Below are 17370 nucleotides of genomic sequence, written 5' to 3'. Positions count from 1 at the left end.
AATATGTTTCCAGCCTATGACCCTCTTGAAGCTTGTTCCTAGTCTCCAAAAACTCCTATTCCATTTTCACAGTTTCTGACAATCTCCTGCAGCTTGTCCACAGTCACTGACCATCTTTTGTATCCTGCTGCAGTCTCTGACCATCTCTTGTATCATGCCCACAGTCTCTGACCATCTCTTGTATCATGCCCACAGTCTCTGACCATCTCTTGTATCATGCCCACAGTCTCTGACCATCTCTTGTATTATGTCGACATTCTCTAACCATGTCTTATAGCATGCCCACAGTCTCTCACCATCTATTGTGTCATGCCCTCAGACCCTGGTTATCTCTTGTATCATGTGTGAAGTTTCTGAATATCTCTTTTATCATGTCTGCAGTCATTGACCATCTTTTGTATCATACCCATAGTCTTTGAATATATCCTGCTGCATGTCTGCTGGTTCTGAAATAAATATTCACTTAAATTTATGTGTGGCCCCTTGGTGATGTTGGGGTCAACACTTCAAGCCCCTTATATTAAGAAAGTTGTTCAAGCCCCTTATATTAAGAAAGTTGTCCAATACTGGTTTAGATGATCTGTGTGTTTTCCACCTCTCCAAAAGCTGCCCATCTTCTCCTAGATCTGTTCTCTGTTTGAGCACAATAGGCTGATGGAAGGAAGGGGTAATTAGTCAATTATCTGCTCATTCTGTTCTCTGCGTAAATTGAAGCTTGAGTTATTGATCCCTATAAATCACAGGATTTTTTTTCAGCAAACTAAATAAGAGTAGTCTGTTAAAATAACTTAACGTTCTACCTGCAGGCTCTAAATCAAGAATATAGTATACATATTGGTTTAAAGAAATAGGCTGCACACTGATGGTGTCTTGGAACTCTAGTCAAGTTTATTGAGCAGGCAAGAGTAACATAGAGCACACACTGCACACATCACAAAACAGGCCACTTCATTAATTAATTTCACCCTCTACAGGGCTTAGTCATAGGGATGACTCAGCTCTGTAGACTGTTTAGTTTGCTGAAAAAAATACTGTCATTTATAGTGTTCCATAGCTCAAGCTTTAATTTATACAGAGAACTGAACAGAATGAGCAGAAGATTGACTAATCTCTCCCTCCCTACCCTTGTTGGCCTGTTGTGCTCAAACAGAGCCATAGGGAGTTTCAATCTGTTTGAACAATAAAAGAAAATCTCCTGCTGTGCTCCCTCTTTAACCCCCCCCCCCCCCCTTCAAAGAAAAAAAAAAAAAACCACACACACAATAAATGATCTATAAATCCTGTCACTTGCAAATTTACTTGTAAAATAAATATTTGAGGTAAATAGCAAAAAAAAAGTACTTAAAGAGGAGCTTTAGGCTCCCCCCAAAAATGAAAAGTCAGCAGCTACAAATACTGACTTTCAATATTTAGGCATTCGGCGGTGTCCTAATCGGGTGCTGGCGCCGTCATCTTGACTAAAAGAAACTTGCAGTGAATCCTTGCGACTTCATAGCCGGTTTCCTACTGAGCATGTGAAAAGCACGCTATGCTTTGTAAATCAGCCTTCTTGAACCTGTGAAGTGTCCCAGAAGGCTGAGGGAAAAGGAAGGGAATCGAACTCCCAGCTCAGTTTGTCGAAACCAGGTACCCACTCTCCCCTTCCTCCCCCAAAAGGTGCTAAATGAGAGGGGGGAGGAGGCAGACAAGTGAAACTTCCCCTTTTGGGTGGAGTTCTGCTTTAAAAGATGTACAGTAAAATGAACTAAAAAAATGATATCTACACCTTAAGAAGAGTATTATTTAATTGGTATGTCATCATTTTTACGTAAATATATAAAGTGATATTGCGCTACAATAAAGTGCTAATAACAAAAAATTGCAGCAATTTTTTGTGATTAGCACTTTATTGTAGCGCTAGATCACTTTATATATTTATTGATTTTATGTGTAGTGATTCCCCACTTTGATATTGCAGCCACAATATTTTTTGATACTTAAATACTCTATTTATTTAGTTGCGCTGATATACAGTACATTACACCTTTTTAATCATTTTTACATGTTGTGATATTTGGAGGTAATAGTGTATCTAAATACAAACCCTATTATTATTATATATATTATTTTTTTTGGATAAGGCAGGGCAGGGTTAGACTAGCATTCTAATTTTAATAGCCTAACCAGGGTTTTAATATTTTATTGATAATTATTTCTTATAACCTGGTAATATTTTATTTTTCTTCTTGTAAGTGAAACATTATCCTACCGTGTCACCAGACAGGAGTAAAGAAGTTTCACCTCCCACTGGCCTGCACATGGTAAATAATCATTTTATATCTAATAAACCAACAATCACAGTTAGTCTTTGTGAGAATAAATAAAAATGTCACTGCATAACTATTTATATCTGTAATATTAAATAACTCATTTCCCATGTACATGCCTAATGTTTAAGTTCTGCTTTTTTTTTTTCTTAAAGCTCTTCTTCTTTATGTTACTTTTCTGATTTAAAGAGACCCTGTCACCAGACCAATAATTTCAACAAAATTATTACCAAAGGATTATACTGTATATAAAGGAAGGTTGTTTGTCTGGCTAGTGGGTTTGAGGTGGGATGCTTGTGCTTATTGATTACTGCTATACATGACTGTTGTAAGGCAAATCGGTAATCTTTAAACACCAATTATGCCCAAAAGAGGCGAGAATAATAGAGGGGCGATTTCGTGTACTGTATATATTTGCTACTGGAAAAGAAGAATTAGGAGATCTGTACACATAGATGGGAAAAGTGGGTTATATACAATACCTCCGTGAGAAATGGGCTCTTTATATATGGCTACTATCATGACTCTGTATTTAACCACTTGACCTCCGGAAGGTGCACCCCCCTTTATGGCCAAGCCCTTTTTTTGAGATACTGAACTGCATTACTTTAAATGACAATATATTGTCATGGTATTTGATCACCTCTGCGGTTTTTATTTTTTGCGCTATAAACAAAAAAAGACAGACACTTTTGAAAAAAAAAAATAATATGTCTTACTTTCTGCTATAAAACATATCCAATAAAAAAATGGGAAAAAAACTAATTTCTTCATCAATTTAGACCAATATGTATTCAGCTTAATGTTTTTGGTTAAAAAAAATACCAATAAGCGTATATATTTATTGGTCTGCGCAAAAGTTATAGCGTCTTCAAACTATTAAATCGATTTACGGAATTTTAAATTTTTTTTTTACTTGTAATGGCGGCAATTAGCGACCTAAAGTAGGACTGCGACATTGCGGGAGACAAATTGGACACCCCGGGGCACTTTTTGGGGACCAATGACACTAATACAGTGATCAGTGCTAAAAATATGCACGGTCACTGTACTGACACTGGCAGGGGAGGAGTTAACATCTGGGGTGGTCAATGGGTTAAATGTGTGCTTGCTAACTGTGTGGGTGGTGCTTGTATTATAGGAAGGCATAGATCTGTGTTCCTGCTTTGTAGGAACACAGGATCACAACCTTCCCTTCTCACAGAACTGCAACCTGCCTTGTTTACATAGGCAGACTGCTGTTCTGCCTATGTCCTGAAGACCTGCGGGTCCCGGCAGACATTGTGTCTGCCGGCCCCGCTGATGTCCAATCACAGGGGGTCACTGGCGGAACATGTGTGTGCCCTAGACCAAAGAGTGTAGAATCATGGGTAGGTACGTGATTTTGCACAGGAGAGCCGCCTTGCCTCTGTATATATACACAGTATATGGTCAGCAATTGGTTAAGGGGGATTTTGGGGATGTTAATTGGCAATTGAGTATTTGTCTAATATGGCTGCTGTGTGGAATGATAACTAACATCAGATCAGTCGTATTGTTTCTGTAAGTAAAATTAGGTATGAAAAAGGGTAGGATTGTTATAGATGTATTCCTAATTCACTCAAATGGGCAAACATTTAAGATTTAGGATCTGACTCACAGACCATGAGTCTACAACTCATTAGAGAAGAAAGAAGTTTAAAAGAACAAAATCCTTATTTGGTGGAGGAGAAATGAGAAGAATGCTTCCTTTGGGGATGCAGAGCTGTGAAACAGTTATCACGTCCTGCAATACTGGTGACCACCACTGGAGGGAGACTCAAATTCTAGCTAGCTGGACACACAGTTGGACACACAGGCAGATGCAAATGTTGCATACAATCTGGTGCACTCTAAAGCCTAGTACACACGATGAGATTATTGGACGAATGATCATCCATTTTTTTCCGCATGCTAATCTCAATATCAAAAACAAATAGGTTACTAAAAAACGAAAATTATTGTATGACAGAATAAAGATTCGGAAGATTTAATTAATTTGTTTTGTATTTTCAGACAAAAGCTGTGCTGATTAAACGAAAATCATATGGTATCATATGAGAAAAATTATAGTTTTTGTCCATTCGTAAAATTTCAGACGAGAGCTGTGTACTAACAATCAGATTATTGTACGATCGCTTTGAAAACTGTATTGTTTGTATGATTTCTGATCGTGTGTATGGGGCTTAAGGGTTGTAGAGCAGCCTAATGATTTCCCAAGCTCTCACAAAAGGTAGAGCCTTGTGATAATTTTTCCCACTGGCCATACACACAAGACATACAACTTAGTGCAATGGTCTCCAAACTGCAGACCTTTGCTTGCTTTTATCTGGCCCCTGGAACACTATTTCATTCTCTGATACCAACAATGGGCAATTATTTCCCGCACTGACACTAATGATGGGGCACTATTCCTCCCACTGACACCAATGATGGGGCACTATTTCTCCCACTGACACCAATGATGGGGCACTATTCCTCCCCCTGACACCAATGATGGGGCACTATTCCTCCCACTGACACCAATAATGGGGCACTATTCTTCCCACTGACACCAATGATGGGACACTATTCCTCCCACTGACACCAATGATGAGGCACTATTCCTCCCACTGACACCAATGATGAGGCACTATTCCTCCCACTGACACCAATAATGGAGCACTATTTCTCCCCCTGACACCAATGATGGGGCACTATTCCTCCCCCTGACACCAATGATGGGGCACTATTGATCTTTTATTGAAAAGAATCAAGCAACAAATTTTATACAAAAGTAAAAAACAGAACTATAGTACAACATTCCAACAGAAAACAAAGGAATACACATCCATGTGCAGAATATATACAATATATACATAATCCACTTCCAACATTCTTAGAAAAATATTTACATAAAGCAGCAGAGAGGGCCTAAGAGGCACAACCCATCACCTATGTATGCAGCCATTTATCAAAAACTAAGCATTAAGAAAAAAACTAGGGTGATAAGAGACAGAAAGCCACACCCGGGAAAGAGACTCCTGGCAGTCAGGGAGGCTTGAAACCCCTCCACGCCTTCAGCCAAGCCCTCTGACCCCACTTGTCTCTCTCAAGCGCCCGAATCTTCCCCACCTCATGCAGAATGTCACACACCACCACCTGAACAGGAAGGATTTTACGCCGAAGGGTGACCTGACACCGTGCGTTCCATGTGTAATAACGGACTACTAAACGAACTAAAAAAAGTGTATCCAAACAAAAGCCCCCACCAGTATTGAATGCTCCGTACACCCACTCAGCATAACCCAGCCTGGAGAGGAAAGGAACACCGAGGGCCCGCCCCACCTGTTTGTATACCTCTATGTTAAAAGGGCAATGAAGCAGAAAATGGTCCATAGTCTCCTCCTCACCTGCACATTCCTCCCGAGGACAACCACGATCCATCCCACTGCGGAATTTCAAATTGCCCCGAACATAGAGCCTCCCGTGGAAGCACAACCAGGCCAGATCCCGGAATTTAAGGGGAACTCTAGCCAAATGAATCAGTCTTAACCCTTCCCTCAAAATTGGGCCTGGGCAATCCCTTAAGGCCAGTGGGTCATGAAAGACTTCGCTCAAGACTCGGCTCATAAGGATTTTCCTCTGAGCGGATCTGAGATCTTCAGCCGACAGTCGCCACTGCCGCAGCAACTTCAGACACGGAGCGACATAGGCTGGAAGCTGACCACGATGACCCCTGAGATTCTTCACTTGGCCACCTTCTTCCCAAAGTCGCAGAAAGGACCTAAACCAAGATCTAAACATGCCTGCCCATCCAGGAGGTTCCACTGCAAGCATACTACCAATGTTAAACTTGAGAAATAGCAGTGGAAAGAAAAGAACGGGGTTAACCATACCTAAGCCACCCTCCCTCCTGGATAGATAGGTGACATTCCTCTTGATGGGGTTCAGTCTGTTCCCCCACAGCATCTGGAAGAACACACTATAGATCCTAGCATAGAGAGACACTGGCAAGATGCAGACAGGGCTGACATACAAGAAGATCGGTATCAGGTAAGTCTTAATCAGATCAACCCTTTCCCTCAGAGATAACTTCCATCTCTTCCAGCTGACCACCTTAGTATTGGCAACTTCCAGCCTGCCTTCCCAGTTTTTGAGGCCATAATCGCCAGGTCCAAATTCAATGCCTAATATCTTAATGTTTTCCTGGGGCACTGGAAAGGTGTCCGGGAGATCAAACCCCTCACCTTCCTTTCCCATCCAAAAAACTTCACTCTTTTCCTGATTGATCTTGGAGCCTGATGCTTCAGAGTACCGTGATGTCAGAGAGACCACCTCCTCCGCTTCATCTGTCCCAGTAACAATCACTGACACATCATCCGCATAGGCAACAACCCTCAAAGGCGGCTCATCTGGGATTCCCACTGGTACCCCACACAACATGCTGCTCTCTAGCCTCCTGATGAAGGGGTCGATTGCAAACACATAGAGCAGGGGACTCAGGGGACAACCCTGGCGCACCCCAGAGCCAACCTCAAAGGACTGTCCAACCCAACCATTAACAAGAGGGAAGCTTTCTGCCCCCTTATACAAGACTTTTAACCAATCGACAAAACCACCCGGCAGACCGTACTTACTAAAGAGCAACCACAGGTACTCATGGTTGACACGATCGAAAGCCTTTGCCTGATCCAATGCCAGTAAATACTTTCCCCAGCCTGCAGCCCTGCACTGCTCCAAGGCCTCCCGGACAGCTAAAAACGCTGTGAAGGTGCTCCTACCCTGGATCGAACAGTGCTGATGGCGAGAAAGCAAAGACTCTGCTACTGCCGATAGGCGCCAGAAAAGTATCTTCGCCAGCACCTTTCTATCGACATTGAGAAGGCTGATGGGGCGCCAATTCTCAATCATCGAAGGATCTTTACCTTTTGAAAGAAGAATCACAGCTGAGTGTCTCATGGAAGGGGGAAGCACCCCCTCAGCAAGACAACTGTTAAAAATCTCTACCAAATGTGGGGCCAGAATAGACTTAAAGGCTTTGTAAAACTCAGCCGTCAGACCATCCGGTCCAGGTGACTTCTTGATGGCAAGCTGTTCAATTGCCCTCGTCACCTCTTCAACTGTGATCTCTTCTGTCAAATTCATCAAAGGGACATCTCCACCATTTAGACCTGGAATAGAGTCCAAAAAGCTTTCCATCTTGTCCCGGTCAAGCTCTTTCCTCCCAAGAAGTTCAGCATAAAAAGACCTCACGACCTCCAGGATCCCTGACCTGGACTTTGTCAAGGAACCTGTACTATCCTTAAGGCCAACGACCATCTTAACAGCTACACCCTGTTTGCAGTTCTGGTAAGGGTCAGGCGAGTGGTATTTCCCATAGTCCCGCTCCAGAACCAAAGAGGTATGCCGGTCATATTGACACTTCCTGAGGAGGATTTTCACTTCAGAGATTGCCCCAGGATCTCCTCCTCTCGAGACAAGAATATCCAGCTTCCTCCGCAAACGTTGGTAGGTCATGTATCTATTAAACTGTTTTTTATTGGCTAGGCCCCTGAAGAATCCAGCAATCCTCTTTTTGGTCAGCTCCCACCACTCAGCCTTGCTGCTACAAAAGTCCAGGATGGTCACCTGTGCCTGAAAGAATTCCTCAAAGGATTGTCTAACATGTTCTTCCTCAAGGAGAGTCGAATTTAATCTCCAGATGCCTTTGCCCCTCTGAGGGAAATCTGAAGCATTCAAGACCACAGATAGCATACAGTGATCAGAGAACTCCACCGCCTGCACCACTGGGGGTGAGAAAGCAGAGGCCTCCTTCAAAAAAATACCTATCTATCCTACTCTGACTATTACCTCGATGAAATGTGAACCCTGTGTCATCCGGGAGGTGCTTAATGTGCACATCCACAAGACCAGCATCCCTAACCATACTATTTAAAAAAACGCTATCATATCCCAGCCGGTCATTGAAGTCCTTCCTGTCCTTGGGCCTAGTCATTAAAGTCACCTCCAAAAACCACTTGCCGGGATGTAAAAAGAAATGGCTTGATCCTTGTAAAAAGGCATTTCCTGTCCCACTTTGTGTGCGGCCCATAAATATTAATTAGGCGCAGGTCCTGCCCTCCCACAAGGACGTCTAAGACCATACATCTCCCAATCTCCACCTCAATAACCCGCCGGACAGTTACCATGCCGGTTTTAAACAACACCCCCACCCCGCCGTAAGGCTCGGCCGCAAGAGACCAGTAAGATGGACCATACCTCCACTCTCTCTTGGCCATATGAATATCTGCCAAGGAGGTGAGCCTAGTCTCCTGCAAAAATAAAATTTCAGCATCTAATTGGCTGAACAAAAATAAGGCCATAGAACGAGCTCTTACTGACTTAATACTGGCGACATTTATTGTCACCACTTTTAACGGAGGGGGAACCGCCATTTGGGTTATTGGGTGGATTGCTTCTTAGCTCCCCTCTGCTGCTCATCACCAGAAGCCTCTCTCTTTCTTGAAGCCTCTTCCAACTCCATTTCAATATCTGAATTCTGCTCAGAAGAATCCCCAGATGAGGAGATATCCCAAGCAGAAGCCCTAGAACGGTTGGGGACAGTCACTGAGGCATCCTGTCCCTGTTCCGTCCTCACCATCTGTCTCTTCCGCCTCACAACCTTCCTTCTCTCCTCCAGATACTGCAGGTCAGATTCAGAGATGCTTTCATCTCTTGTTTTCTTCTTCTTCTTTGAAGTCTTCACAGAAGACTTCTTTACAGAGGAAGCCGCAGCAGCACCCTTTTTGGTACCCTCTACCACTCCTGGTGGGTGGGGGGCTTCTTTAAGGTCCCACTTAGGAAGGGAAGACTGATCGGGAATAACTGACTCAGGGGGCACAGACTTGGAAGGTTCTGACACAAGAGGAGCCGGTACAGTAGGCTGGGGGGACACAGGGACAGACACAGAAGGAAAACTTACAGATACAGGAGGGGTGGGCACAGGGACTAGGGAGGGATCCTGCACAAGACCAGGGGAGTCAGTCACCGCAAAGGAGGGTGGTACAACAGGGGCCTCATCCTCCATCCTGTCCAGCCTTAACAGATCATCTATCACCTCTCTATCCATATTATGCCAGGCTTCAGGACATCGGCTGTAGGGGTGACCAAGGCGCAGGCACAGGTTGCACCTTATCGCCTGGGTGCAGTCCCTGGCCACATGACCCTGTCCCCGACACACTGAACAGATCAGTGCTGAACAAGAGGAGCTAAAATGCCCCTTTTCTCCACAGCGGTGACACAGTTTTGGCTGACCGGGATAAAAAATAGTCATCCTATCCCTCCCTATAAAGGCAGAGGAGGGCAGGTGACGGACAACATTCCCATCCCTAGCCAACCTGACCGTTACCGACCAACCCCCGGTCCAGATGCCACGCTCATCATGAATTTTATCCGGCCTGGTCAAAACATCCCCATAATTTCTCAACCAGACCTCTAAGTCCCGAGCAGGAACACTCTCATTTGTAAGGACAATAGTAATTTTCTTTACTGTTGATCTTTGGGAAACTGCCACTGGCACCAGACCTTCCCATTCGGGTCTTGACCTGCACCGAGCCATATATCGTTCCCAGAACAAGTCAAGACCTTCTGGTCTGGTGAAACTAACTGTGTATTCCCGGCTTCCAGCCACATGTATCAAGGCATATAGGTCATTAGCCCCAAAACCCATATCCAAGATCAGGTCCACCACCATACGCCTTGCTAGAGGGACTGCACCACCTTCCCATTTAAGGAGGACTACGTTCCGCCTTGGACCCCCAGCAGAAGCCATAGATCCAATACCAGATCCAATGGTGCTCATAGTGGCAGCCTGCGAGGGAAAACCCTGATTAGAAGCAGAGCTCCTCCTTGATTGTAACCCTGGCTTGGTGATATGCTTACCACCAGCTTACCACCTGTGCAAATGTAGGCTTATTAGGGCCAAGACCCCACACTGATGTCACATTATCAGGTACACTACTATTATTATTTTTACCAGCTTGGCCTAAACAAGCAGCATTATCAGTTGCACATATAATGGTGGGATCCACCATGCCTGCAATGTTATTAGGGATAACTGTTTCTGATGCAGTACCAAATGCTTCCTGCTGCTGCGCTGTAGAGTCCTGTTCAACAGTGACTGAAATAGTTTTAAGCTCAGCAGAAGGGGGGTTAATCGGCTCTTCTGGGTTTTGTGGTTCTTCAGCAGAAATGTCATTTTTTAAACACAACTTTTCCTGTTTAGAGACATCAGCAGCAGGCACAACATTGCTGAGCATAGGGGAATCACCCGGAGTGTCATTAGGAAACCCATCACTAGGCAAGGTGCTAAAAGGCACAAAAACTGTTTTATCTGTAACCTGGGGCTTTATATGCTTTACTTTATCAGGCACACTGTCAGGTAAGTCCTCCACACCACCAAACACCAGCTGATCTTCTTGCATTGGAGACTCCATTACCTGTATAACTTTCAACATGCCTCCTGAGCCCTGAGATGGCAATGGGCTGCTTACCTCACCTTGAGGGGGAAGGGGGTCAGAACTAGGGGTCTCCTCCTCCACCTCCATCTTTGCAAACCTCCGTTCATTGCAAAACTTCTCCCTGAAGGGACCATCCCTGCCTTCCATCATGGCCACGATAGTTTCTTGATGTTCCACACGGACTTTCGCTAATTGGACTTCTGAATCCATGGATCCACGGTTCTTGCTGAACAAGCCTTCACGCTGCTTTCTCAGGCGCTTTAAATCCGCTCTAAGCTTGTAGAGCTTGTCTCTCTCCTTATTGAGGACTTTGATCCCGGCCACCACTCGCTCCCGAATGGATCCAACATCTTCATCCTCACCAGGTGCAGAGAGATCACCAACCACGTGCTGCACAGGAGCAGGGGTGCCATCCATCCGCCCAGGGGATGTCTGAGAGCCTCCAGCAGGAGAGGCCCTGCTGGCCTCCATGGCTTCCCCAGAAGAGGGCCAGGAGAGCTGGGAAGGATTTCACCTCACTCCCCTATTACACAGATCACCTGCAGCAGCAACAGACACACAGCCAGAGAACCTTCCAGCAGCCACACCCGAAGCTGAATGATGGGAAACTACTCCTCCCACTGACACCAATGATGGGACACTATTCCTCCCACTGACATCAATGATGGGACACTATTCCTCCCACTGACACCAATGATGGAGCACTATTCCTCTCACTGACACCAATGATGGGGCACTATTCCTCCCAATAAAAATGTGGCATTGTTCACTCCTACTGACCTACTGACGCCAGGACATATTCTACTCCTACTGGCAACAGTCTGGTCCCCCTAAAGTCTGAAGAACAGTAAACTGGCCCTTTGCTTAGAAAGTTTAGACACCCCTGACTTAAGGTAACTTGCCACCACCTACAATTTGTCAGGTAGGCAACCATAAACACACGCACACAGATCATAGTTGCCAACATTCTCAAAAACATTTTGGGGACACTTTTTTGATGTAGGTGGATTATTATTTGGTGAAAGGTGGAGGGTTGCTACATTTAATGTCAATATTTTTATCTAATGTAGTCCAAAAAACGTGTTACTTTTTTTTAATGAATAATCGTCTGGGGTCACTTGATACCTGCTTTTTGGGAAAGCTTCCCATTTTTCTTGCACTACTTGCCCTGTTATGTAGACCCATTCTTTAACAGGAGGAATTGATGGATGCGCATATAATCAGACTGGCAGCCCGATCTTCCAATTAATTTTTTTAATTAGGGGTGGGTATTTCATCTGTAGGTATTGTCTAGCTGGTGCGGAAAATGGATGTGGTTTCAATTATGCTAAAATTTGGGCATGGCTTAAAGGGGGTGTAGTTAAACAGAGTCTAAGATGCCTTACATAGTGGAGAACCCGGTAATATATAGAGAAAGAGGGATGGAGAAAGAGAAAGAAAAAGAGAGAGCTGGAGAGAGATACTTTCAAGTACTGTTTTGGCATAAGATAGTTTCTTCTTCCTCACCTCATGCAGCTTGAAGAGCAGCTTCATGCCACAACACTGGAAGCCTGGGCACTCCTGAACACTTCAGTCCTCCAAACTTCCCCACACTTCAGGCTGTGCCAGCACCCCCATCACACACATTCTCCCATCACACAATCCTAGATTATTATTACTAACCCATGTAACATCAGGCAATCCTCCCAACCATGGGAGAGCTGACATTACACTAAGAGGGGAAACAGGCTCCGAAGGTGGAGATGAGTGCCTCCTATCCAGCCTCGCTCCCCAATAAATCAGCATGATGGATGGCAGACTTCTGGTCAGGGGAGGAGTGGCCCTCCTGTTTTACAGCTTCAGGGGAAAGATGTCTCTCCACCTCTCTCTTTTGGCTCTCTCCCTCCCCCCCCAACACCCCACCCTGCTGGGGTCAGACCTGTACAGGTGGTTGGGCTGGGGACACTGAGCAGAGGAAAGGTGAGTGAGGGTTGGTAGGCAGGTGATAGGTCAGTATACTCACCATGCCGGCGGCTCTCCTCTTCTCAGACTTTGAAGTTCCCGGCTTCAGGCTCTGCTTCTTCGGGTGAGTGAAGCACTGATTCAGCTCCAGACAGGAACAGTGACAGGAGAGGATGGTTCTGCCCTTTACTAAAGCACACAACTGGACTCATCACCCTCTGGGGGCCACGCCCGCTCACTCAGGACTGACCAATCTGCAAACAGCCAGGCAGCACCTGACTTCCTAGCTGTGGAGGAGGTAGGGGAAGGGACCGATTGTCAGTGATACCGCAAAATATTCGGGATTCTGCCCCGGAAGAGTTCTGCCCGGGACATCAGTTGGATTTTTAGGATTGTCCCGGGAAATCCATGACTGTTGGAAACTATGACGGATCCTTGTCTGAAAACTCCAATGGCTTCTACACATTGACACTAATCTACAGAATCTAAACAACACAATTGCATACAGATTAAAAGTGAACTTACAACCGAGCATACTGGCATTAAGGAAATATTGCAACAATTTCTCTAAGAGTGTAAATTCTTAGCTTCGTACATAGAGGGCCACTTATTCATTCTTAAAATTCTATGCTCCTATGTGAGAAAAATGGCATACAGAAATTTGGCTAGATGCCATGGAATAAAAAAAAAAGAGAGAAAAAAAAAACTTTTACAATTTGGGGCAGTATGGTTTATCCTGCTGGTGGAGCACACCAGAAGTTCCAGGAGAAGCCTTATTAGGAATGAGCTCTGGAAGCTACTTGAAATGTTAAATATTTTATAGAGGTATACAGTAGATGTGGAATGGACTCTAACCCTTGACGAATTACCTTTGAAGGTGTTACCTCACCAGCTGTGAGGAGAGGTCTCAACTCCTAAAGTGGCCATAGGTTATGACCAGCCAACTCTGATAGCCTGGTCAGGGTTAAGATTTGTGACCCCAATCCATCATCCCAACTGCAATGAATCCAACAATCACATGACCGCTATCTACAGGCCCCAGATAACCACTCTTTCTGTCCCTAGGATGTTCTATAAGTCCAGGGCATACCATTTTTCATCCACTTGAAGCTCACAGTGCATTCTTTCAGTAGGGATACTTTTCATCTCTTTGTGATTAATATTTTGGATTTATTGGAGATGGACATATTCTTTCTGATATTAATAAATTGATAGGTGGTTCCCAAACAATGTAGAGTCTCAGTTTGTAAAGTCCCCTTTTTCCCTGGTGAGTTGTAGTTGCATGGTCTGTGTAGATTCTTTGTTGGTTTTTGAGGCAACAGTTAATAATCTATCTACCCCACAAAACCCGTCAGAAACTCATTGGCAGCGAGATGTCAATTCAAGTCTGCAAGCCTATGGAGTTCTTAAACTATTAGCATTTATCAATTTGAATGAATAAGGAATATACTAGGGATAGACCGATATGGTTTTTCAGGGCCGATACCGATATTTTGGTCACAACGTATCGGTATCGGTCGATATGGGCTGATATTTTGTACATTTAAATTTTTGAAAAATAAAGACAATTTTTGACACAAATCTGGTACTGAACATGCTAATTTTTGTTTAATGCTTAATGGCTGGCTTGCTGGCCCCCTATGGTGGGTGGCTGGCTGGCTGCCACCCTGTGGTGGGTGGCTGGCATCCTGTGGTGGGTGACTGGCTGTCTGGCATGCTGTGGTGGGTGGCTGGCTTGCTGGCACCCTGTGGTGGGTGGCTGGCTGTCTGGCACCCTGTGGTGAGTGGCTTGCTGTCTGGCACCCTGTGGTGGGTGGCTGGCTGTCTGGCACCCTGTGGTGGGTGGCTGGCTGTCTGGCACCCTGTGGTGGGTGGCTGGCTGTCTGGCACCCTGTGGTGAGTGGCTTGCTGGCTGACACCCTGTGGTGGGTGGGTGGCTGGCTGGCACCCTGTGGTAGGTGGGTGGCTGGTACAGGGCCTGTGGGCAGCTTGCTGGTACAGGGCCTGTGGGTGGCTGGCTGTCTGGCACCCTGTCTGTGGGTGGCTGGCTGTCTGGCATCCTGTGGTGGGTGGCTGGCTGGCACCCTGTGGTGGGTGGCTGGCTGGCTGGCACCCTATGGTGGGTGGCAGGCACAGGGGCTGTGGGTGGCTGCCTGGTACAGGGCCTGTGGGCGGCTGGCTGACTGGTACAGGGCGTGTAGGTGGCTTGCTGGCTCGCTGGTACAGTGCCTGTGGCTGGCTGGCTGGTACAGGGCCTGTGGATGTGGGTGGCTGGCTGGCACTGGGCTGCTCTAGGTGGGTGTATGGCTGTGATACACTCCCGCGAGACTAGTCCCGACTCCAGACGAGGCTGACCAAGGTGAAGGAGGTGGCCTAAGAAGGCAGAATGACGCCACAAAAATATCAGCAATATCGACCAGTTCCGGGCCGATACCGATATATCGGGGAAAGTGCATATCGGCCCTCGATATATCGGCCGTGCCAATAATTGGTCTATACCTAGAATATACTGTATCTATAATACCATACACTTTTTATAACACTGGGTCCTAAGTTTTGTAGTAAAATTTTGGGAAGACTTGTCTAATTCTGTATTATGTTAACGTGCTTTACAAGGCATCATTGCTTTTGCAATTAATCTAGTATACCTTTATCACTTTATCGCCAGGCAATAGATGAAGGAATCACATATGCTACCTTACGTTTTGATGAAAAAAAATCCACAGGACTTGACAACAATCAAGCAAGACTCTCGTCTTCCCTAATATGAACATTTTCTCAACCTCAACCTCTACATCAATATATAAGAAATGTACCCACACAAACTTTTTTTTTTTTTTAACATATTTGAGCAGATTCCCAGTGGAGTCCCAGTGGATATAGGGAATATACTTGAATAAAAAGATGCAAGGAAACGTATTACTGCATAAAAAAAAAAAAAAAAATTAGATGTAATGGTGTGCTGTGGAGAAGTTAAGTACACCCTTGGCATCAGAAGCTGGTATTACCCCATTATCATTATAAAGTGCCGAAAAGGGCAACCAAACTGATAAGAATGCTGGAGGAGTTCAGCTATGAGGAAATATTAGCTGAACTGAATTTATTCTCTCTTGAGAAGAAGAGAAGATTAAGGGGGTATATGATCAACATGTATAAATACATATAGTAAGTGTTCCACATAGTGAACTTGGAGTTATTCACTTTAAGGTCTTCACAGAGGACAAGGAGGCACACTTGTCTGGATGAAAAGAGATTTAACCTCCAAATACTGAAAGGCTTCTTCACAGTAAGAGCTGTGAAAATGTGGAATAGACTCCCTTAAGAGGTGGTTCTGGCCAGCTTAATAGATTGTTTAAAAAAAAGACCCGATCCAGGGAAGAAGAAATTTTTCCCCTACTGGAGCAAATTGGATCATGATTTATGTTTTTTTTTTTTTTTGCCTTACTCTAGATCAACTATGGGTATAGGATTGTGTATATACACTACATTGTCAAAAGTAGTCAAGTTCCTCCACCCTAAATTCACTCATCTATGTCTTTATGGACCTTGCTTTGTGCATTGGCCCAAATCATTTGGTGGAGGGGGTTGCTTTTCAGTGGTTTGGCTTGATCCCTTTCCAGTGAAGGTAACTCTCAAGGTGTGAGCATACCAAGACATTTTGGACAATTTCTTAACTTTGTGGGAACAGTTTGGGAATGGCCCCTTCCTGTTGCAACATGACTGCGCACCGGTGCACAAAGCAAGGTCCATAAATACATATATTAGCGAATTTGGGGTGGAGGAACTTGACTGGCCTGCACAGAGCCTTGACCTCAACCAGATAGAACACCTTTGGGATGAATTACAGCGGAGACTGCAAGCTAGGCCTTCTCGTCCACAACAGTGCCTGACCGCACTAATGCACTTCTGGAAGAATGGTCAAACATTCCAATAGACACACTCCTAAACTGTGTGGACAGCCTTCATAGAAGAGTTGAAGCTGTTATAGCCCCAAAGGTTGGGCCAATTCAATATTGAACCCTACGGACTAAGACTGGGATGCCATTAAAGTTCATGTGTGTTTAAAGGCAGGGGTCCAATGACTTTTGACAATATAATGTAGGTTTGTATAAATTTTGGTTTGTCCCTTCTATTGATTGAACTGGATGGACATGTGCCTTTTTTCAACCAGACTAAAGCCTAGTACACGCTGTCAGTTTTTTTAGTTCAAACCAGTGGGTTGAACAAAAGAAAGTGAGGAGCTCAGGAGGAGTCCGCAATGCTAACTATCTGAGGTTTGTACAGCGATCTCCCTACTGAGCTATTGTGTTCTGACAGGGGGACTGCCCCCCCCCCCCCCACCAGAACACACCGATCAGCGCTCACAGCCATTGGATCGGATGCCTTTCAGCTGACTTCTGAAGGACACTCAGACCGAATGTCTGGCAATTTCTGTTGAACCGACTAATACTGGCTGTACCAGGCCTAAATATTATCACAAACAACTTCTTATAGGCATTTAGTGTAACTGCCCAATCAGCCTCTGACCTTTATCCAAATTTTTTGACCTTTTCCTAATGGAAAATTCCTTCAGCTGCAAGATGTTTGAGTGTACCAGACCTCCAAGCATACGTTTCCTATTTACA

At 44.9% G+C, this 17370-nt stretch overlaps 1 protein-coding gene across 1 annotated transcript in view; it reads left to right on the top strand.

Moving 5' to 3' along the window:
* LOC309547843 (transmembrane protein C1orf162 homolog) overlaps nucleotides 1-15525 on the top strand; it is a 67976-nt gene extending 52451 nt beyond the window's left edge. The window contains exons 5-6 of the mRNA XM_082247848.1: nucleotides 2233-2300; nucleotides 15414-15525. Of these exons, the coding sequence (XP_082103974.1) occupies nucleotides 2233-2300; nucleotides 15414-15515 (170 nt within the window). The 3' untranslated portion in view covers nucleotides 15516-15525. The remainder of the gene's footprint in view (nucleotides 1-2232; nucleotides 2301-15413) is intronic.
* Nucleotides 15526-17370: the final 1845 nt, after the last annotated feature.

Source organism: Pelophylax lessonae (genome assembly GCF_965119305.1).
Source record: "Pelophylax lessonae genome assembly, chromosome: 2".
In the NCBI taxonomy this organism is placed as follows: domain Eukaryota; kingdom Metazoa; phylum Chordata; class Amphibia; order Anura; family Ranidae; genus Pelophylax; species Pelophylax lessonae.
This window is presented reverse-complemented; position numbering and strand designations above follow the sequence as displayed.